Source organism: Aotus nancymaae, unplaced genomic scaffold (genome assembly GCF_030222135.1).
Source record: "Aotus nancymaae isolate 86718 unplaced genomic scaffold, 86718_ANA_hifiasm-v0.15.2.pri h1tg000065l, whole genome shotgun sequence".
Taxonomy (NCBI): Eukaryota; Metazoa; Chordata; class Mammalia; order Primates; family Aotidae; genus Aotus; species Aotus nancymaae.
The window spans coordinates 6,900,903-6,924,603 of record NW_026988480.1 but is presented as its reverse complement, the minus strand read 5'-3'; the positions used below and the strand labels follow the sequence as shown (position 1 = coordinate 6,924,603).

At 39.2% G+C, this 23,701-nt stretch overlaps 1 protein-coding gene across 2 annotated transcripts in view; it reads left to right on the top strand.

Annotated features, from left to right (window-relative positions):
• ABCA13 (ATP binding cassette subfamily A member 13) overlaps positions 1–23,701 on the top strand; it is a 437,440-nt gene that overhangs the window by 23,657 nt on the left and 390,082 nt on the right. For both annotated transcript variants that reach the window (XM_064366685.1, XM_064366686.1), the window contains exons 3-5: positions 6,785–6,908; positions 18,122–18,273; positions 20,024–20,052. In XM_064366685.1, the coding sequence (XP_064222755.1) occupies positions 6,785–6,908; positions 18,122–18,273; positions 20,024–20,052 (305 nt within the window). The remainder of the gene's footprint in view (positions 1–6,784; positions 6,909–18,121; positions 18,274–20,023; positions 20,053–23,701) is intronic.

Below are 23,701 nucleotides of genomic sequence, written 5' to 3'. Positions count from 1 at the left end.
TCTCTCTTTTTTTAAATAAACTTAGAATGCTCAGTGGAATGAATAGACAGGGTTTCATTATGACGATAACAACATATCTGGAGTATATACCAATAAGCCAAGATTTAGGTTTTGTCTCTTAAGAATGATATTCACACAGGTTCACTCAATCTAGCAGAGAGATTTATTCTTCCAATTAAAACAGACATAATTTGGGCATAAGTATATAGCCATTATAAATATAGAAAGAGTAGAAGAAGAAGTAAAAGTAGGAGATGCATTTCATAGTTTATCAACATGATACTGATAGTAACGATGATGGTGGTGATGATGGTGGTGAGAAAATAATGATGATGATATGATGGTGGTGAAGATGGTGATGATAGAGATATGGTGATGATGATGGTGATGATAGTTATAATGGTGATAGAAATATAATGGTGATGGCAGTGATAGAGATGATAGCAATGAAGGTGATGAAGATGATAGTGATGATAGTGATGATGATGGAGATGATAGTGATGATGGTGATGATAATAGAGAGGATAGTAATGGTAGTGATTATGGAGATGATGATGGGGAAATAGTGACTATGGTGATAATGATAGAGATGATGAAGGTGATGACTATGAAATGATAGTGATGAGAGTCATTATGATGGATATAATAATGGTGATGATGATGATGGAGATGATGATAGTGATGATGGTGATGATGGAAATTTTATTATTATTATTTATTTTATTTTATTTTATTTTATTTTATTTGAGACGGAGTTTCGCTCTTGTTACCCAGGCTGGAGTGCAATGGCGCAATCTCGGCTCACTGCAACCTCCGCCTCCCGGGTTCAGGCAATTCTCCTGCCTCAGCCTCCTGAGTAGCTGGGATTACAGGCACGCGCCACCATGCCCAGCTAATTTTTTGTGTTTTTGGTAGAGACGGGGTTTCACCATGTTGACCAGGATGGTCTCGATCTCCTGACCTTGTGATCCACCCTCCTCGGCCTCCCAAAGTGCTGGGATTACAGGCGTGAGCCACCGTGCCCGGCCCAATGATGGAAATTTTAATAATGATGTGGTGCTGATGATGGAGATGAGAGTGATGATGGTGATGATGATAATGGAGATGATGATGATGATGGTGATGATGGAGATGATGAAGATGATAGTGATGATGGTGATGATGGAGATGATAGTGATCATAGTGATGATGAGGGAGATGATAGTGATGATGGTAATGATAATAGAGAGGATAGTAATAGTAATGATTATGGAGATAATGATGGAGAAAATAGAGACAATGGTGATAATAATGATGGAGATGATGAAGGTGATGTCTATGAAATGATAGTGATGAGAGTCATTATGATGGAGATAATAATGGTGATGATGATGATGGAGATGATGATAGTGATGATGGTGATGATAATGGAAATTTTAATAACGATGGTGGTGATGACGATGGAGGTTAGAGTGATGATGGTGATGATGATAATGGAGATGATGAAGATGATAGTGATGATGGATGGTGATGATGGAGATGATGAAGATGACAGTGATGATAGAGATGATGATGAAGATGATAGTGATGATGGTGATGATGGAGATGATGATGAAGATAGTGATGATGGTTGGTGATGATAATGGAGATGATAGTAACTATGGTGATGATGATGGAGATGACCGTATTGATAGTGGTGATAATGATGGAGATGATGGTAGTGATGATGGTGATGATGATGCTGAAGATGATAACAGTGATGACGATGATTATGATGAAGATAATGGTAATAATGGTGATGATGATGGAGATGATAGTGATGATGGCGATGATAATGGAAAAGATAGTAATGATGGCAATTATGATGGTAATGGAGATGATGGTGATGATAGTGATTACTGTGATGATGTTGACAATTGTGAGGATGATGCTCTGTTAAACTATTACTGGTAACTTCCTCTGCTGCAGGAAAATGGTCAGATGGACCATTTTGTTTCTCTGGTTTGAAACCTTAACAATATTACTCTTTGAGAAATAATGATGTGCTTTGTCTCTATCAGGCTATACCACTTAAAATATCTATAATGTGATTGACTCTGTAAACATTACATAAATAAGGAATTAAGTGTTGGGATTTAACCAAAATAGTATGTCAGTTATATTTAAGTTTTACACGTATTAGGACCATTTCTATCAGTTTGTCTTTGTTGTTTGGGGATTCTGTTGTGTGTTGCAGAATGAAAAAATGTGAAACCATGTGAATAAAATATTATTTAGGAAAAGCTGAAAAGCTTCTCAGTGGTCCTACTTTATTATTTACTTATTTGATAAATATGTATTAGTGCCTTTTGTGTTTCAGGCTTTGCTGAGAGTAAAATGGTATACAAGGCATTTTTTCCTGCCTTTACAGAGCTCACTGTAGGGCCAGATTATTACAATGCAGTGGGAAAATTGCTATGGTGGGGTTTTATACAGGGAGCCATGTGAACACACAGGAGGGGTAGCCAGTCCATTCTAAGGAAAGGCTTCTGAGGCAATGTGCAGCTTTGTCAGAACAAGGGAATGCAGGGGAGAAATTGTCGAGGCAGGGCAGACAGCATGGACAAAAGCCTAAAGTGGAGCCAAAAGGCAGAGATGTGCTGGAGGAGTAAGCAGGGTCAAATAAATAAAAGGCTTTGTATGATGTTGAGAATGCTGAACTCTCAAAGAGCATGGAGGAGCCATTGTTTCAGATAAGGTCATAATAAAATGAGCATTTAGGGGTCACATTCTGGTTACTGGAAAAGGTTGAATTTGGAGTGGGTGGAGAGCAGCTCTAGAAAAGGCAAGATCAACTTGTGGAGCTCTTGAGTAACCAGGCAAGAGATGATTGTGCCCTGAAGCAGAAGGAAGAGGGCAGATTCAACAGATATGAAGGAGGTAAGATGTAAAGAAACAACTGGCTGGATGCATGAGGACAGGGAGGCCTCTGACTAGAACAGCAGAGTGGAGAGTGTACTCCCAATGAACTGAAGGGGCACAAGACCTGTCAGGGATTTGGGGAGCTGTGCTCAGCGTGACCATCCTGAGTTTGAGGGAACCTTTTGATTGTCGGGGTGAGCTGCCTAATCAGTCAGATTATGAGTTTGGAATGACATAGATGAGGACACCTGAGAAGGAGAAACTTCTAGAACATAGGCCTTAAGAAAAACACATTGGAGGGACAAGCAGAGGAGACAATAAGCAGCAACCAGACTGCTGAAAGGGAAACAAAGAGATTTGGAATCTGTCTGAGGAGCATTGAAGGAAGGAGATATGGCAGAGCGACAGGTGCTGTTGCTGCATGGGTAGATAAGGGCTGACAAGTTCTCCACAGCAGTTCAGTGGAGGGATGGGATGAGGAGAGCCAGGCTGCAGCAGTCTGAAGAGCAAGGGAAGTGAGAGAAGGGAAAGTAAGTGATGGAAAACCAGGTATACTGTGCAGGAGAAACAGGCAATACAGGGCAAAAAATGTTGCATGCAACCAGAGAATAGCATGGTATCCAGCACTGATAAGAAGCCTCAGAATGATAGTGGCTAATGCAAAATTGTGAATGATTTAGTTGTAAATTATAGAGAGCATGAAGTCTGTCATCCAGTGTGATACTAGCTCAGTCCTGCCCTGTGGAAAGAGCAGCTTACGATGTTCCTTATCCTCAGAGTTTTCATCCATCCCTTAAAAGTTTATCAAGCTCTTGCTTTGTATCAGGAGTGTAGTCCAACAAAGATGTGGCCCAAAGAAACACTGGAAGTGTTTCCTAGAGGTATGCACATAAGCTTTCCTACAGAAGAGAAGACTTTCTCAGAATCTCAAAGGGGCTCAGGAGTCAAAATTGATCAAGTACTGTACGTTGACGCTCCATCAAGCCCCTCATCAGCTCTGTGCAAACAGGCATGGCCTGCAACCTTTGTGAGTCTCTTCTCTATAAAGACAGCAAATTTCTCCTGGCTCCCAGGGCTGCTGTGAGGACTTGTGAGAAAGCCGGTCAGGAACATGCACTCAGCATGGGGCCTGGCATGGAGATGGCCAAAAAATGCCCATCCCCCTGCCTTATGTTTCCCACTGTTTTGGGATAGTCTGATGTTAACGTGCCAGGTCTTTAATCTTGGAGACAAAGTGTGTCCAGGTCTGAAGTCCTCAATCTCTGACACATTGATCACCCTCTATGGGGCCACCATTATTCCTGAAGTGTTCCTGGAAAGATGGGACACGGGAGTCATGCCAAGGAGATGCACTTCTATCACTGTCTGGGCACTGTTGCTGACCCCTGAAGTCACCACCATGTGGAAGCTGTTCTGTGCCTTTCTTGTTACAGGAAGTGCTGCCCCCTTTCTTGTGCTGTAACTGAGAAGGACCTTAGAAAAGGTTATGTGGATCTTGTAATTTTAGAATGAAGCCGAGACTGCATATATGGGTATTTTCACTAAGAAGAAATAATCTTCCAAAGTTAAGATTATTTGCATAGGAAAGTAAAATTTCCTGTTAAGTACCTTGAAAGATTAAACAGGGAAGCTTGAGAAGCTTTATTTATCTGTCTGTCCCGGTACAATTCTGTTTGTGCTGGTGAAGTTAGGCTTGCGATCACCTATGGTTTGGGCAGGTTGCACATGCAGGTGGACACTCACAAGTCCAGGGCACTGCAGCTTCCTCCAGCTACACAGGAATGTGAAAACTGCTGTCAGGGCAGCACTGCCTTTGTATTCCCACTTTCAGGGACCAGAAAAAGAGAAAAACAAGAAGTGGTCAGGGATCCTGAAGAGACCTGGGAAAGTGCTCCAGGTTTCAGATGGGCTCTGGCAATCCTGGGGCACTGGACAGGCATCTCTGTTCCAGGTCTGCTCCCTGGGGAGGTGATGATGTGCGGTGGAATGAACATTTGACCTGGAGTCATTCTTGGGTTTGTGTGTGATTTGGGGAAAGACATACCTGTGATTCTCAGCATCCTCACTGTAAAACATATTTTAATTGCATTCTATGAGATGTCCAAGATGTTCATACCTGATTACTTGGTATTACAGGATGGCCCAATGATACCAAGCCAAACCTTTAGTCTTGGAGACACGCTGTATTCCAAACTGGCATCCTCAAATTCTCATTCACGGAACACCTCACCATGGTGACTTCCATTCCTGATGTGTTCCTGAGAAAAACAGGACACAGAAATTATGCTAGAGAAATACACCTTTTATAGCTAGCTGGGATATAACTCCAAATCCTTAAACGGTCTGTTATTCTAGAGCACTGAGCAATGTGTCTACTAATAACCCCATTTGTCCCCTTAGCTAAAAGCCTATTCACGTATTTTTCATTCATCAAACATTTAGTGAATGTCTTCTATGTGCGAAGCACTGTGCTAAATGCTGGGCATAGTGGGTCTCTAAGTCCTGGATCATCTCCCTGACCAAAGTAGAGGTGAGGAGTAAGGCTGTCAAGCAGGGTTTCAAGAGCTACATTGTAATAGATTACGATGGTAATCATAACTTCCTTCCTTCCATCCTTCTCTCCTTCCTTCCTTCCTTTTTTTTTTTTTTTCAGACTGAGTTTTGCTTTTGTCACTCAGGCTGGAGTGCAATGTCACCATCTTGGCTCACTGCAACCTCTGCCTCCTGGGTTCAAGTGATTCTCCTGCCTCAGCCTCCTGAGTGGCTGGGATTACAGGTGCCCGCCACAATGCCCACCTAATTTTTGTATTTTTTTTAGTAGAGACAGAGTTTCACCACATTGGCCAGGCTGATCTTGAACTCCTGATCTCAGATGATCTGCCTGCCTCGGCCTCCCAAAGTTTTGGGATTACAGGCATGAGCCACTGTGCCCGGCTGGTAATCATAACTTTCAAGTTGCTGTAGCCATCAGCACCCCCACTACTCCCACCCTCCTGGTGGTGTGAAGGGAAGATATGGTTGGGGATGTTAAACAGCATGTTATTCACAGAGGTGGCTTTTTGTAGTGACGTTTGTCCTGAAAAGGCCTATTCAGTGTATAATTTTTTTTTTTTTGTATTACACGATATTTAACAACTATGTTTAAACATCAAGAATTTAATTTGTGACTGGGCGCAGTGGCTCACGCCTGTAATCCCAGCATTTTGGGAGGCCGAGGCGGGTGGATCACGAGGTCAAGAGATCAAGACCATCCCGGTCAACATGGTGAAACCCCGTCTCTACTAAAAATACAAAAAATTAGCTGGGCATGGTGGTGCTTGCCTGTAATCCCAGCTACTCAGGAGGCTGAGGCAGGAGAATTGCCTGAACCCAGGATGCGGAGGTTGCGGTGAGCCGAGATCGCGCCATTGCACTCCAGCCTGGGTAACAAGAGCGAAACTCCGTCTCAAAAAAAAAAAAAAAAAAAAGAATTCGGTTTGCATTAAGCTTGAATTTTTTGACAAAAGCAAAATCTCCTAAATTTTTATATGATATAAGAAGCAGCATCCTTCTTATTCTTCCTGCCCACAGCTTGTTTACAGAGAGCCGCGTCTGGAAGCTTGGCTGTGAATCAGGGGTATTTCATTCTGTGAATGGGGAAGCTCCCGAATCCTGCAGCTATGGCTGCTCAGAGCCATTCTGCCTTGAAGCATGAGTACTGACTCTGGAAGAAAGGTGTTAGATATAAAGGTCTTTCATTTTATTTTTTATTTTTATTTTTTGGTCTGAGTCCTTAGAGGTCCTTTAAATTAATACCATGGTTAATAATATAGTCTGATGTTATATATTACAATTCTAACTCAACAGGGATTCCATCTGTGGTAGCAGGTATATGAACTCCTTTCTTCCTTGTGTCTTTACCTAGGTTATTTGCAGCCCCGAGATCTGCCCAGCCGTGGCATTATTCCCTTTGTTCAAAGCCTTCTTTGTAACACTGGATCAAGGTGCAGGAACTTCAGCTATGAAGGGTCGATGGAGCATCATTTTCGGTAGGAGAAACACAAAGATCTTTTTCATAAATCTCAGAAAGCTGATACATAGAACAGGCATCTGCTTTTTGTAAAGCCTCAATAATTTGGGAGAGGTCAGAGATCATGAAAAGTACAGAAATTAAAGTTACAAAAAAATCAGTTTTATTAAATTCAGCATCACATAATTCTGGCTAATGGTTAGTTTCCAGCAGGAGTTCTTTCTGCTGTCACTTGCAGGAGTCACAGAGTAATGACTGATTAGCAAATGCCATTTGCATGGGATAATTTGTTTTCTGTAGGTTAAAACTCTGACTTCAAAATTACTTGTCTAGCCAACTTTTCATTTAGACTTGTCTAGCCAACTTTTCATTTTAGTGCCACATGCCCCCAGAACAAGTATTTTTTTTAGCTACCTACAGGGTTTTTTCTACTGTGCTATTTGTTGACCAGAAGCCTGTCTCTCCCCGGGAGAGAGCAAATAGAAACTGGGCAGTAACTCTTTATTTGTCATAAACCCCCTAAATGGGCTACAGGATGGGTAAGTTGCCTTCTCTGAGTCTCTGAATGTTGAGCTGTTCCTGTGGTTATCTGTGGTATCAGTTGGCCTTAAAACTCAAGAAGAGAAGGAGAAGAAGATATCTCATGTGGGAAGAGACAGAGTGAAAAGGTTTCACTTGGGGGATCCTGAATGCCCTGGAAACTTCTCCCAGGTGAAGTTAGGAAGGGAAGGAAGTGACTAGTTGATTATGAGAGTTTGAATTTATCAGGTATGAATGATCTGAGTTTTATTTAATCTATATATCCTAATATTTAACAATCTCAGATGTTTAAATGTAAAGCAAATGTTGACATATATGATCTTTATCTTTCACCTGTAAGTTACAAGAGGAAAATTAAAAGCTTCCAGATAATTTTTGGTGTATTGGGTACAATATTTATAAATTGTGTTGTTTTAGTTCATTTGGGCTGCTACAATGAAATAACATAAATGATGAGGTTTATAAAAAACAAATATTGGCCGGGTGCGATGGCTCACACCTATAATCCCAGCACTTTGGGAGGCTGAGGAGGGTGGATTACGAGGTCAAGAGATTGAGACCATCCTGGTCAACATGGTGAAACCCCGTCTCTACTAAAAATACAAAAATTAGCTGGGCATGGTGGCGCGTGCCTGTAGTCCCAGCTACTCGGGAGGCTGAGGCAGGAGAATTGCTTGAACCCAGGAGGCGGAGGTTGCAGTGAGCTGAGATTGCACCATTGCACTCCAGCCTGGGTAACAAGAGCAAAACTCCATCTCAAAACAAAACAAAACATTTATTTCTCATAGCCACTTATAAAACCATCAGATCTCAGAGAACTCACTCACTATCATGAGAATAGTATGAGGGAACTGCCCCCATGATCCAATGACCTCCCATAAGGTCCCTCCCCCAACACATGGGGATTACAATTTTGATTACAATTTAAGATGAGATTTTGGGTGGGGACATGGCCAAACCGTATCACATAGTTATGTTATTTATTTGAAGTTTTTTTTTTTTTTTTAACTTTTGTGATGTAGGCATTTATTGCTATCAAGTTACCTCTTAATACTACTTTGGCTGTATCCCACAGGTTTTGTTATGTTGTTTTTCTACTTTGATTTTTTTAAGCAATTTTGAAATATCCTTTTTAATTTCTTCATTGACACAGTGGTCATTTAGGAGCATATTATTCAATATTTATGTTTTTATAACTTACAAAGTTGGTCTTATTGATACCTAGTTTTATTCCATTGTGGTCAGAAAATATACTTAATATAATTTTAATTGTCTTGAATTTTTTAGGCTTATTTTGTGGCCTAATGTAGGATATATCCTTGAGGGTATTCCATGTTCTAAAAAGAAGAATGCAGATTCTGCAGCTATTGGATGGGATGTTCTGTAAATGTTTATTAGATTCATTTGGTTTATAGTGTAGAAAAAAATCTAATGATTCTTTGTTGATTTTCTGTTTAAATGATCCATGCAATGCAGAAAATGGGGTGTCAAAATCTCCAGCTGTTATTATATTGAGATCTATCTCTCTCTGTAGCTCTGTTAATATTTGCTTTTTATACATGGATGGTCCAGCGTTGGGTGCACCCAATTTATATTATTATATTTATATTACATTTCCCTGTCTGAGAGGTTACCTATCTCTGTCACTCCAGGATTTGTCACTGATGACTTATTTAGTTTCTTTGTTGAAGTCATGTCTTTCTGGATGTTCTTGATGCTTGTGGATGTTCATTAATGCCTGAGTAATGAAGAGTTAGGCATTTATTCTAATCTTTGCAGGGTGAGCCTGTTTGTACCCATCCTTCTTGAGAGGGCTTTCCAAGAATTCAAAGGGGAATGAATGTCATGGCCTCAGCCTGTGGTCACTGCAGCTGTTTCAGCACTAGCTGTTTCATTCCTAAGCCCAGGAATGCTGCAACTCTTGGAGATTCCTAGATAATCAGCCTTGTTGGACTTAGGGAAGTTAAGAGAGCATTCTTTGGGTTACCAGTTGAAGTCTCTTTCTCTCTTTCTTCTGTTCCCCTAATCAAAAGGAGTATCTTTCCACACTTGGCTGCCTGGAATTGGGGGAGGGGTGATGCAGGCACTCCCATGGCCACCACAGCTGGCACCATGATGGGTCACCTGAAGCTTATGTTCTTCCTGACCAGTACAGTACTGGGGCTTACCCAAGGCCCCTGGCCATTACTTCCTGGCTGTTGCTGATGTTTATTCAAGGTCCTAGGTCACCTTACTCAGGATGTGGCCGATCCTGCTTGGACTGGGTTCATCCCATCAGGGCAGCAGATTCCCATCTGGCCTAGATGGGTCTAGAAATGCCACTGGGGAACAAAAGCCTGAAATTGGGAGCTTCAGAAATCTGCCTGGTATTTTATTTTACAGTGGTTAAACTGGCATCCAGCTTGCAAGAAAATGTCTTCTGTAATATTTCTTCTCCATTCCTCAAGTAGAAGGAGTCTTTCCCCCAAGCTGCACTGCCTGGAGTTGGAGGAGTGTTGATGTAGGCACTCTAATGGCCACTACAGTTGGTATTGCATTGGCACTGCAAGTCCTTTGCCTTTAAGACCAGCACAGCACCAGGGCTTACCCAAGGACTGTAGTCCTTGTGGTCTGACTGCCACTCAAATTTATTTGGAGTCCCAAACCACTTTAATCAGCCTGTAATGCGGCAAGCCAGGACTTGGATATCTCTTGCTGAAGTACAGGATTCTCATCTGGCTCTGGGCTGGTCTAAATGTTCCCTCTGTGGGCACCAGTAGAATTCCGCCCTTTGTTGCATTCTTTTGTGACAGGGCAGCACTAAGTTTCAATATAAAAATTCACACTGAGTGTGCTCTCCCTCCCTCAAGCACACAGAATCTTTCTCCATGCTGCACTGCCTGGGATTGAGTGAGGAGTGTGTAGGCAAAGCAAGACTGTCCTTTGTATCCTCTTCAATACCTCTTTCCTTTTTAAATGTTATGAACATTTAAAAATAAGTATTTGTGTGGACAAATATTTTAATTTTTTTGGGGTTAATACCTAGGAGTAGAATTGTTGGAATGAATGTTTAGTGTATGTTTAGCTATGTAATATATGTCCAGGCTGTTGTGCAGTTTTATACTCCCAATTGTGTTGTGCAGTTTTATACTCCCAATATCAATACATGGGAATTCCAGTTGCTCCACATCCTTGCTAACACTTGGTATTATGTTGGTCTCTTTAATTTTAGCCATTATACTGTTGTATTGTGCTTTCCAATTGTAGTTTTAATTTATGTTTTCTTGATCAGGAATGATGTTAAGCATCTTTTTTGTATTTATTGGCCATTTCAATATATTTTGAGGAAAGTGTCTGTTCAAATATTTTATACAATTGATTTTCTATTTTTCATTTTATTGAATTCTTAGAGTTTTTATTTTTATTTTTATTTTTTTTACATATACTGGTTACAAGTCTTTAATCATATGTATACATATTACATATGTACCATAAATATTATTTCCTCATTTCTGCTCTGTCTTTTGAAAAGCAGGGGTTATTTATTTTGATAAAATATAATTTATCACTTTTTTCTGTTTTGATTTGTACTTTTTGTATTTTTCTCTAAAAAAGAAATATTTGCCTAATATTTTAGAAGATCATTCAGATTTTTCCCTGTATTTTCTTCTATATGTTTTATGATTTTAGCTTTTGTTTACAGATACAACTTATTTTCAGTTTATTTCTTTATATGGTGTGATAAAGCTTTTGAGATTTATCTTTTTACATATGTATATACAGTTCTAGTAACATTTGTTGAAAAACCTATTCTATTCCATTAAAATACATTGGGACCTTTGTTTAAAATCAATTGATTTTTTAATAGTATGAAGGACTGTTTTTGGACTCTCAGATCCTGTAGGTTTAGTTTCATAGCATCGGAATATAGCAAATATTGCAATAAAGTGAGTCACAAGAATTTTTTAGTTTTTCATTGCATATAAAAGTTATATTTACACTATATTGTAGGCTATTAAGTGTGCAACAGCATTATCTAAAAAATATACATACCTTAATTTAAGAAATAATTTATTGCTAAAAAATGTTCATGGTCATCTGAATCTTCAGTAAGTCATAATCTTTTTGCTGGTGGAAGATCTCACCTTGTTGTTGATGACTGCTGATTGATCAGGGTGATGGTTGCTGGAGGTGGAAGTGGCTGTGGCTATTTCTCTAAGTAAGACAGAAATGAAGTTTACTGCATCATTAACTGTTTCTTTCATGAAATATTTCTCTCTAGTATGTGATGCTGTTTTTTATCATTTCCTTATAGTGGGACTTCTTTCAAAATGAGAGCCAATCTTTGCAAACTCTGTCACTGAGTTATCAACTAATTTTATATAATATTCAAAATCCTTTGTTATCATTTCAATAATGTTCACAGCATCTTCACCAGGAGTCAATTCCGTCTCAAGAAACCACTTTGCTTGTTTATCCATAAAAAGCAACTCCTCATTCATTAGTTTTATTATGAGATTGCAACAATTCTGTCACATCTGAAGGCTCCACTTCTAATTTTTGTTCTTTGGCTGTCTCCATCACATCTGCAGTTACTTTCTGCACTGAAGTCTTGAACTCTTTCAAAATCACCCATAAATTTGAATCACTATCTGACTCTATAGCTTTATGAAATGTGTTTATTAAATAATAAGATTTGAAATTTGAAGTTACTTCTTGCTCCATGTGCTGCAGACTGGATGTTTGTTAGCAGGCATGAAAACATTAATCTTGTACATCTTCATTGGAGCTCTTGGATGACTGGTCTCATTGTCAATGAGCAGCAATATTTTGAAAATATTTTTTTCTGAACAGTAGGTTTTGACAGTGAGTTTAAAATATTCAGTAAACTATGCTGTAAACAGAAGTGCTGTCATCTAAAGTTTGGTGTTCCATTTACAGACGCAGTTGATTTAGTGGAATTCTTAAAAATCCTAGGATTTTTGGAAAGAGAAATGAACACTGGCTTCAACTTAAGGTCACCAGCTGCATTAGCCCTAACAAGACAGTCAGCCTGTCCTTTGAAACTTGAAGGCAGGCATTGACTTCTTCTCTCTAGTTAATAAAAGTCCTAGATAGCATCTTCTTCCAATATAAGGCTGTTTCTTCTGTATTGAAAAGCTGTTGTTTAGTGTAGACACTTACACCAATTATTTTAGCTAGATCTTCTGGAGAACTTGCTTCAGCCTCTATATCAATGTTTATATCTTCACCTTGTACTTTTATGTCGTGGAGACAGCTTCTTTCCTGAAACTTCAAGAACCAACCTCTGCTAGCTTCAGACTTTTCTTCTGCAGCTTCCTCCCCTCTCTCAGCCTTCATAGAACTTAGGAGAATTAGGACATTTCTCTAGATTAGACTTTGGCTTAAGGAAATATTGTGGCTTACTTGATCTATCCAGACCTCTAAAACTTTTTACATATCACTTTCTTATCATTTGTGTTTTCACTGGAGTGGCAGTTTTAATTTTCTTTAAGAACCTTTTCTTTGCATTCACAAATTCATCAACTGTTAGTGAATTGCATTTATTAACTGCTTGGTGAAAGAGGCCTAGCTTTCAGCTGATCTCAACTTTCAACATGCCTTCCTCACAGGGCTTAATCGTTATTAATCATTAATAAACATGGGAGGTGGAAGTCACAGTGAGCCGAGATTTTGCCACTGCACTCCAGCCTGTGCAACAAGAGTGAGACTCCATCTCAAATAATAATAGCAATAATAATAATAATAATAATTCTAGCTTCGGATTTAAAGTAATAGACATGTGACTCTTCCTTTCACTCAAACAGTTAGAGGTCATTGTCGGGTTATTAATTAGCCTAATTTCAATATCATTGTGTCTCAGGGAACAGAAAAGCCCAAGGAGAGGAAGAGATATGGGGGAATGGCCAGTAAATGGAGAAGTCAGAATACACACAAAATTTACTGATTGAGTTCTCCATCTTATAGTGGCATTCCCAAGCAATTGTGATAGTAATATCAAAGATCACTGATTACAGAACACTATAGCAGATATCATAATGATGAAGATTTAAAATGTTTTGTGCGGATTACCACATGTGACACAGAGAAACAAAGTGAGCACATGCTGTTGGAAAAAATGGCATTTATAGACTTGCTCAATGCAGGGTTGCCATGAACTTTCAATTTGTGAAAAACACAGTATCTGTGAAACACAATAAAGCAAAGCATAATAAAACAAGGTACACCTGTACACAACTCAATTAATTATTAGCATATTCACAGTGCTGGGCAATCATCATCACAGTCAACTTTAAAAAAATTTCACCAACCCAACAAGAAAATCTAAATGTATTAGCCTACACTCCTCATTTCCTCCCAATCTCCCCCATGCCTAATCTTGGGCATACAACTAAACTACTTTCTGTCTTTATAGATTTTACTATTCTAGACATTTCCTACATATAGAATTGGTATAAATTATAGGCTTTGTTTGGTGACTGCCTTCTTTCACTTAGCACAATGTTTTTAAGGTTCATTATGTTGCAGCATATATCAATGATTCATTTTAAAATTGATGATCAACTAATATTCCATTGTATAGATATAGGACATTTTCTTTATTTTTTCATCTGTTGAAGTACATTTGAGTGGCTTCTACTTTTAGACCATTATGAATAATGCTGGAATATTCATGTACCAGTTTTAAAATAAATGTATGTTTTTGTTTCTCTTGGATATATGCTAGGTCATATGATAGCTCTATGTCTAACATTTTGAGAAACTGTCAGATTGTTTTCCAAAGTTGCTCTACCATTTTGCCCTTCCATCATCAGTGGTATAAAGGTTCAATTTCTCCACATTCTCATCAATACTTATATTTCTGTTCTTTAGATTGTAGCCATCTAGGTGGGTGCGAGGAGTTATCTCATTGCAGTTTTGATTTATGTTTCCCTAATGATTTATGATGTTGACAATCATTTTTGTGTTTTTTGGACATTTGTCTATCTTCTTTGGAGAAATGCCTAATCAAATAATTTGCCCATTTCAAATTAGATTATTTGTCTTTTTATTATAAAGTTGTAAGAGTTCTTCATATATTTTAGAGACAAGTTCTTATCAGATTTATGATTTCCACATACTTCCTACCTATTTTCTGGGTTGTCTTTCCACTTTGTGATTGTGTTTTCTTGAAGTAGAAGTTTTTAATTTTGGTGAAGTCCAGCTTACCTATTTTTTCTTTTGTTTTTTTTGTGTTTTTGGTGTCATATCTAAAAGGCTTAACCTGACCTAAAAAGATTTACTACTATGTTTTCTTCTAAGAGTTTTACAATTTAGCTCTTACATTTTAGTCTATTTTCCATTTTGAGTTGACTTTTGTGTATGGTGTGAGGAAGGGATACAACTTAATTCTTTTGCATGTGGATATGCAGTTGTCCTAAAGGGTTACCTTCTATATATAGATAAGTTTGAAGGAAATTAACATTTTAAAAACATTGAATTATCCACTCCATGAGCATGATATAGCTTTCCATTTATTTCAAGCGTTTTTGAATTTCTCTCAGGAATGTTTTTGTAGCTCTCAGTTCTATGTACATTTTGTTAAATGTATTCCTAAGTAATTCATATCTTTTAGTATTGTTTTAAACATTTGATTTCTCAAAGAACTAAGAATAGAACTACCACTCTATCCAACAATTTCATTACTGGTTGTCTATCCAAAGGAACATAAATCATTATATTATAAAGATACTGGCTCTTGTGTGTTTATTGTAGCACTATTCACAAGAGCAAAGTTATGGAATCCACCTAGTACTATCCTCATATCCTTCCTCTCTGGGACAGATAAAGGGGAACAGTAATGTGAGTCAGCCATAACAGCCTTCCTAGGAGAATTATTTCTGCCTTTAGATCTGCTTAGAGAGAATTCTCATTTAACAAGCACTTACCCTGTTTATCTCAGCAAAAATTAACAAAAATTGTAATAGAAAGAATAATCTTATTTCTTCACATTTCTTAATTATTCTTGTAGCCCTTATGCTGAAAATGTGCATATCTCATTGTTAGTCTCACTATTGCCGCTTCCCTTCGTGCTTATTTACACAGTGCTGGGTGCTGGCTGATCCTGACACCACCCTAGTAGGTGGGTAATATTTTGATCTTATTTTAAAGATAATCTCCCAAGGGTGACACTTCTTTAAAAACATTTTGACTCCAGGGGAGCTCTCATTGGGTCTAAGTTTTCTCATCTTCAGACGAGATCAGGTGCATTCAGGGTGGTGTGGCCGGAGACAGTTTTCTCATCTTCAAACTGAGGAAGGGACCCAAATAATGATTTCTTAAAAAAAAAAAAAAAAAAAAAACACAACAACAGAAAACCAAACACCATATGTTCTCACTCATAAGTTGGAGTTGAACTATGAGAACACATGGACAGTGGGAGGGGAGTATCACACACCAGGGCCAGCTGGGGGTTGGGGGTTAGGGGAGGGATAGCGGGGGTTGGTGGATTGGGGAGGGCTAGCATTAGGAGAAATACCTAATGTAGATGATGGGTTAATGGGTGCAGCAAACCATGATGGCACATCTATACCTATGTAACAAACTTGCACTTTCTGCATATGTATCCCAGAACTTAAACTATAATAAAAATTTGCTGAAACAGTGAAAAAAAAAAAAAAAAAAAAAAAAAAGACGGGGTTTCACCATGTTGGTCAGGCTCGTCTTGAACTCCCAACCTCAGGTGATCCGCCTGCCTTGGCCTCCAAAGTGCTTGGATTACAGGCGTGAGTCACCACGCCGGGCCCAAATAATGATTTCTAAGTCCCAACCACTTCTGACACCCTCAAGTGAGTCCTTTGCAGAATTGCAGGGATGTCTGTAGGTGCAGTGCTAGTTCCTGGACCTTTGAAAGGGTGATTCTCAGTGCCAGTCTGAGGATTGAGAAATTTCAGTCATCTCTGCCCAGTGGCCTTCTCTTGTCCACCCCACTGTAATCTCTTTTACCACCCACCTTCCTTTTACAAGTGTTTTCCTAGCCTGGCAGGGCAAGTATTACCTGATAAAAGTCTAAATAAAGACCCAGACTCAGAAAGGAGGAAACTGCTCTCTACCCAAATCCTATTACAACACTGAGATTTCCCTGCTGCTCTGGAATTTACCCTCTCTCTTTCTCTGACACACACACAAATTAACATTTAATCAAGGATTTTTAATGTATTGTTCCACTATAAACATTTCTCATGTTAATAATAGTTCCTAATCTGGTCTTAAGGACAAATTGAGGTACTTTTGAGATAATAACTAGAGAAAGAACATAAAACCTGCTCATTATTACAGGGGAAATTCATCTTGAATTACATCAGTTTCTATAATCTGATAATTCTATTGTTTCCCAGGCAAATCTCACATTTGGTTGAGGCAGGAGAGTTTGAATCATGGTTCACAGGTTTCAGAGGTCATTTTTAGCCTTTAATATGAGGCCTCAGTAGAGAAGTAATTTCTTGTTCTGCTTCTGAAATTCGGATCCACTCAAGTTGAAAGCCACATTTAAAAGGCAAGATTTCTGGCTGGGCATGGTGGTTCATATCTGTAATCCCATACTTTGTAAGGCCAAAGTGGGAGGATCACTTAAGGCCAGGAGTTCAAGATCAGCCTGGGCAATATAGCAAGATCCTCTCTCTACATTTGTTTTTAAAGCAAAGCAAAACAAAACAGTTGAGGTTTCTGTTGAGTGTGTGTAGCAAACACCTGTAGCAGAAGGTCATCTGAGCCAGTGCTCAGTTCTCTGGGCTTCAGACCTTGCTTTGCTGCAAACAGCCTGCTTGCTTTTAGCAAATTCACTTTGATTGTCTGGGCCACCTTTCTTCATCTCTAACTGGCTGACTTAAAAGTCGTTGAATTGATTTCATTCATCAATAAATGCTGAAACTGCTCTGACTTAATGATAGGTTGTGAGAATTAAGTTATAATATTTGTGGAAGAGATTTACTATAACTCTTTGTCATGTAAGCTTTGTTATTCTTTCATGGTAGATTTATATGTTGATAACTTAATTCATTTTCAATGTGTTCTCTAATTTGTAAAATAAAGGCATGGAATTAAAAACTAAAACATTCCCCATAATTATCTCTGTCTCCTCCTCATGCAGAGATCATGTCTGTTCAGTTCACTGATGTATTTTTTCTCAGCACTGTGCACAGGGCATGCTGTATATGTGTTAAATAAATGAAAAAAAAAAAGGGCTTATAAACACAAAATGTAGCTTTCAGATAGTACAGAGAATGAAAACAGTTTTCTAATTTTAAACATGTGAAGACTTTTTTTTTTTTTGAGACGGAGTTTCGTCCTTGTTACTCAGGCTGGAGTGGAATGGCGCGATCTCGGCTCACAGCAACCTCCGCCTCCTGGGTTCAGGCAATTCTCCTGCCTCAGCCTCCTGAGTAGCTGGGACAGGCACGTGCCACCATGCCCAGCTAATTTTTTGTATTTTTAGTAAAGACAGGGTTCCACCATGTTGACCGGGATGGTCTCGATCTCTTGACCTCGTGATCCACCCACCTCGGCCTTCCAAGAAGATTTTTAAAATAATGATTTCTCTTTTGGATGAGTGTCAGGTAAAATGGGCTCTCAGGGGTATCAACAATCTTAAAAATGCCAAGGAAACTTATTCTTGTTAAAGAGTTTCACTTGCAGTATTTATTGTGTTTAAAGTTTATCTAGGTTCCAAACTGCAGCTGACCCCAAGAAAGTCAACAACCTGGACTTTTTAAAAGAGATACAAGACCTGGCTGAGGAAATTTATGGAATGATGGACAAGGCAAAAAACTTACAAAGACGTTGGGTAGAACAAACCAATACTCCAGGCAAGTAAATCTTTCATAACTGTGACATTACCTACCTGGACACAGCTTAGGGAGAGCTGTGGAGGATGTGAGAGCCCAGGATGTTTAAAAAATGCTTAAATCCTTCCTGTGCTAAACTCTCCTTGTAATTGTTTGATGGATGAAGCCAGCACTTGCAGATGGTTGTGGAGGTGAAGAAGGATTCTCCCTCCTTGACCCCCTGGGAAGGTACCTTGTGCAGTGCACACACTGTACAACCTTTAGAGGGCTGCAGCCCATCCTGACTTTGTCTCCACAGTTACGTTCTCACCACTCTACCTACTCCATCATGTTCTTTGGCTGTTGTCTTCCTTTCTTGCTTTTCCTTATTCTGCTTTTAAAATATGTCCCCACCTTTCCCAAACACACACACACACACACACACACACACACACACTCTCTCTCTCTCTCTCTCTCTCTCTCTCTCTCTCTCCCTCTCCCAATTCATTTCCTCCTTCTTGAAGATTTGGATTGGTCTTTTTCATGTTACAAACCTTTTGGATAATTGGGGTAGATTATTCCCTAAACAAAGGTAATTTCTGTTCATTATAAAGAATATCCACATTATAAATGGCTTTGTCTTATTTATAAATCTACAGTAGAGAAAGTTAGGATGGACATAGATCTTAGAGAGCTTGGCTTACAAATGGAGAAGTTTGCACCTCAGAAATAGGCAGCCAGTTGTCTCTCTTCACATCCGAGTCATTGCCTAGTGTAATATTTCTTAATAAATGAGGGGCATTCATTAAATTTGACATTTAAATAACAAAAGTTTGTTAATATGTATGTCCCAAATGTTACATATGTTGGTAAAAAATAATTTATTTTTTAATCTGAAATTGAAATTTAACTGGATGTGCTCTGTTTTACATCTGCTAAATCTGGTAAACCTAAGTACACAGCTCCAAATTTTCTTCCTATGTATTTTTTTTTTTCATGGAGTGTATACAAAAACATGAAATAAAGAGTTTGGCAGAAAAATGAAGAATGAGCTTCCCAGAGCAGATGGCATTATGTGTTATTTTTAAGAGACAGAATAGCACCTTTGTCCAGAATGGGGCAGGACTGGCTATGGCCTCCCTGAAGGCTGATATCACAATGGTCCCAAAATGTATCAACAATAGACCAGAATGGTTTCAAACACCAAATGATGGCAGTCTTATGTTACACTCTATTATGGGGTCATTCTACTTTTTATAAAATTTGATTTTCAAATGAGTTTTTTAACATTCTATTGAAAGAAGAATTAAATTTTTTTGAGATGAAGTCCCTACTTTATTTCTAGTTTTCTATTATTTGAACCATTTTCTATGGTATATGTAATTAAAAATCTGAAAAATTATAATTTTACTTTTTAAAAAATTTTTCCTTCATTTATTTTGTTTTTTTTTTAAAAACTTTCATTTATTCCCTCTATCCTAGCCTGAATTTTTACAATGCCTGGTGAAATTAGATACTAATAAAATAATACAATACCTTTGGCAAATTGTTGAAATTTGGTTTATCAGTTACATTTTTCTATAAATATACATACTTGCATTTGGAAATCTATGGTGATAGCTTTATTCAGAAAAATCTTATGAAGATAGATTTATTCTTCTATTTTGGTGTATTTAGCTTTTGGGTCAGGGCTCTTGGATATTCCATTTGACTTTAGAATTAAAGTAGGTATTTAGCATGTGCTTTTTCATTGATGATTGAACTAATATCTCTTAAATCTTCTTTATCATAGATTCTTCTTATGGTTCCAGTTTTTTTACAGTAAGTATCTTAAGAATAGTTTGAAAATTAGTCTTCAAAGACAGAATAGTTAAGTTCACAACACTGTTTTTAAGTTTAATTTACATTTTCAAACAATGATTTCTAATGACTTGAGTTGTATAACAATTGTGTAGAAGCTGGATTTGAGAGAGCCAAGATCTTTGTAGAGATGGACTGAAAGATAAATTTGAATTTTCTGAAGCAAGGCTCTGGTCTGTGAAAAGCAGGGGTGAAACCTGAGGCCAGCAGGTGGTGGACGAACCACAGAGTTGCTTTGTAAGATGGGTACTGAGTTTATCTGATCCCAGGGAAGGTCTGAGATTTGTACTTGGCACTTAAGCGGTGACTCCCTCGAGACACGAAGCCCTCAGTTAAAGCACTAGTTACCAACAGGGGATGATTTTGCCCTCCATCGTATATTTGTCAATGTCTGGACACATTTTTAGTTATCACAACTGTGGACAGGTGGGGAGGGTGATATTAGTCTCTGGTGTGCTGAGGCCAGAGATGTCGCTAAGAATCTTAAAAAGCATAAGACAGCTTCTACAACAAAGAATTATCTGACCCAGTAGAATTATCTGTCTCAGTAGTCTGGTTGAGAAACCTCAAGTTAAGGGGCAAACTTGATAGTATTAAAAATTCTTTGTTGCTGATATTGCAGCACCAGACACTGACTGACTGTACAGGCATTTGTAGTAACATTGCACTAACTGCACTAACAGAAGCACATGTGTCTGTATCTGTTTAATTCTAGGAAAGATTTAGACAGCTCAAAAAAACATATGCCATAAAACCATAAGAACAGGGGCCAGCTAATGAATAGCAGGAATGTCAGTGTATCCATTAAATAATTACACTAGCAAGGAGTATTGAACACTCAACGTGGAGCTTTCTGATGCGCCAGATCAAAAGGAAAATGTAGGATACACACACTCAAAGTCTTAGAAATAATGAAATAAAAATAGAATAAAGCATCATTTTAATGATTAAATTAGCATTTAAAAAGAAATAATACCTTATGCTTGTGATGTTATAACTTACTGATATAATGTCATATGGTTTATGACAATAAAAAATGGATATAATAATTTTTAGAAAAGCAACTTGGTATTTTTGTCTTGTAATTGTTCTGAAAATTAATCTTATATATAATAGAAATAAAAAGCTGTATAAAATATTCATTGATAATGATGGATAATTTGAATTTCCCAAAGTAAGATAAATTGATATTGATTACCTTCTTAGTACAGCCACTTAATAGTAAGTATGTTATGTGGAAAATGAGTATGTTATTGGATCAAGTGTAAAAAGGAGAGCACAGCATCATATCCGTCATATGTTTGTGATGTGAAAACATTTTGGTACAAGGAGTTGAAGCAAAGTGGCTACAGGAAAGCAGTTCCATTTGTTACAATGAAATAATTCTAGGTCCCTTTTTTATTAAACAATTTTTATAAAGATGTTATACTGTTTGGTTTTCACTGAGAGTGAAATGGCTATCTGAATAATCTGAGCAGAGGAATGATGGGACTTGATTTATGTTTTTGGAGGATTTCTCTGGATGTTGTGTTGAGCAGAGACCGACGGTAGCCAGAGCAAAAGTGGGAGTCCACGTAGGGAATTTGCTCATCCTTCTATGCAACAAGTGGAGGTCTTTTAAAACAGATGCACAGTTAGTGAGAGAGGTAGTGAGATGTGATGGTGGTTTTGATATATTTTGGAGGTAAAACCAGTAGGCTTTACTGATGAATATGAGATAGGTTATAAGAGAAAAAGAAGAATCAAGGATGAATCTATGTGGTTTGACCTCAGTAATTGGAAATATGGAGTGGCCATTTACTCAGGTGGGGAAAGATTGAAACAGGATTTTTGGAGCGGAGGTGAGGAGAGGGTAAAAAGGGAAATCAGACATTGATTTGGGACATTTTAGTGGGATATCCAAGTGGCGCTGCCAAGGAGGTTGTGGGAGGTTCCAGTTTGGAGCTAAGATAAATGGTCTTGGCATAAATGACACTTCAAGGTCATGAAGGGAGAATGTGTAGACAGAGCAGAGAAAGAGGGCTGAGCACCAAGCACTTGCATTTGAAATAGTGTCAGGCAAGGAGGAGGAAAGTGAGGTTGTGGGGTGTCGTGGAAGTGCAGGAAGGCTATTTTCTAGGAGATGGGATGATCCATTGTCTCAAGTGTGGCTGAGTGATCATGTAAGAAGAGGATGAAGTGCCACTGGGAGTAGCAACATGGAGGCCATTGGTGATGTTGACAAGAAAGTCTTTGATGGACTGATGAGGGGAAAACCTGATTGGAGTGGGTTTAGAAGAGAGTGGGGGCAAGTAAGTGGAGACAGAGAGTGTATATGACTCAAGACGGTAGGCTGTGAAGTGGTGAGGCATAGGGTGGAAGCTGCCGGGCACTGCAGAGGCCTTTGGTGTCTGGTTCCCACCCTACTGGCTCCCTAATTTCTCCCCAGCTAAGATGGACAGTTCCCCAAGAGCTCAGACTCCTGGTCACAGGGCCCCACATCAAGCATGTGCTGAGAGTATTTTGCTTTCTGTTCTTGCCTGAAGTCAGCTCAGCTTGAGAGGGCAGGGGAGCTAACACCCCCAGAGCAACCCACAGCCGAGGTGACCACCAGACTCACATTGCCTGGGACTGAGAGTCTCTTGTTCCAGAAAACATCTCAGTCCTGGGCAACTGGGGAGGGTTGGTCCACCTTCCCCCAGTAATGGGTCACTTCTGGGCAGCACCTTTGTTCCTGAGAAACTTTGAAGATTTAAGGCAGCATGGTCTGTCCAGGCCCTTGATGGCTGCATTGACTTTTCCCTCTTTCCTGTCTCATTCTTTCTACCTCCTCAACTCTTTCCTGGGATCATCTCCTGAACATGCCACCTACATACAAGTCCTTGATTCAGGAAACCTAAACCAAGACAGGAAATATGGATTTATTTTCATTCCTTCCTTCCTTCTTTTCTTTTTTTAGAGACAAAAAATAAACGCTGTCATTCACCTTCAAACTCCTGGGCTCAAGCCACCCTCTGGCCTCAGCCTCCCTAAATACTGGGATTATTTAGGAGGAATTAGCCTCCCCAAATACTGGGATTATTTAGGAAAGAAGGAAGGGAGGGAGGGAGGGAAGGAACCACTGTTCCCTCCCTCCCTCCCTCCCTTCATTCCCTCCCTCCCTCCCTGCCTTCCTTCCTTCCTTCCTTTTTTCCTCCCTCCCTCTCTCCCTTCCTCCCTACCTCTCTTTCTCCCTCCCTCCCTTCCTCTATTCCTCCTCCCTCCCTCTCTTCCTCCCTCTCTTCCTTTCTCCCTTCCTTCTTGTCTGCCTTCCTCCCTCTTTCCTTCCTTCCTTTCTTCCTCCCTCCCTTTCCTTCCCTCTGCCCTCCCTCTTTCCCTCCCTCCACCCTCCCTCCTCTCTCCTTCCTTCCTTCCCTCCCTCCCTCCTTCCTTCCTTTCTTTCTCCCTTCCTTTTCTTTCTTCCTCCCTTTCTCCCTTCCTTTCTTCCTCCCTCCCTTCTTCTCTTCCTCCCTCCCTTTTTCCTTCCTTCCTTTCCCACCCTCCTCCCTCCCTCCTTCCTTCTTCTCCTCCCTCCCTCCTTCCTGTCCTTCCTTCCTCTTTCCCTTCCTCCCTCCCTCCCCCCTCCCCTCCT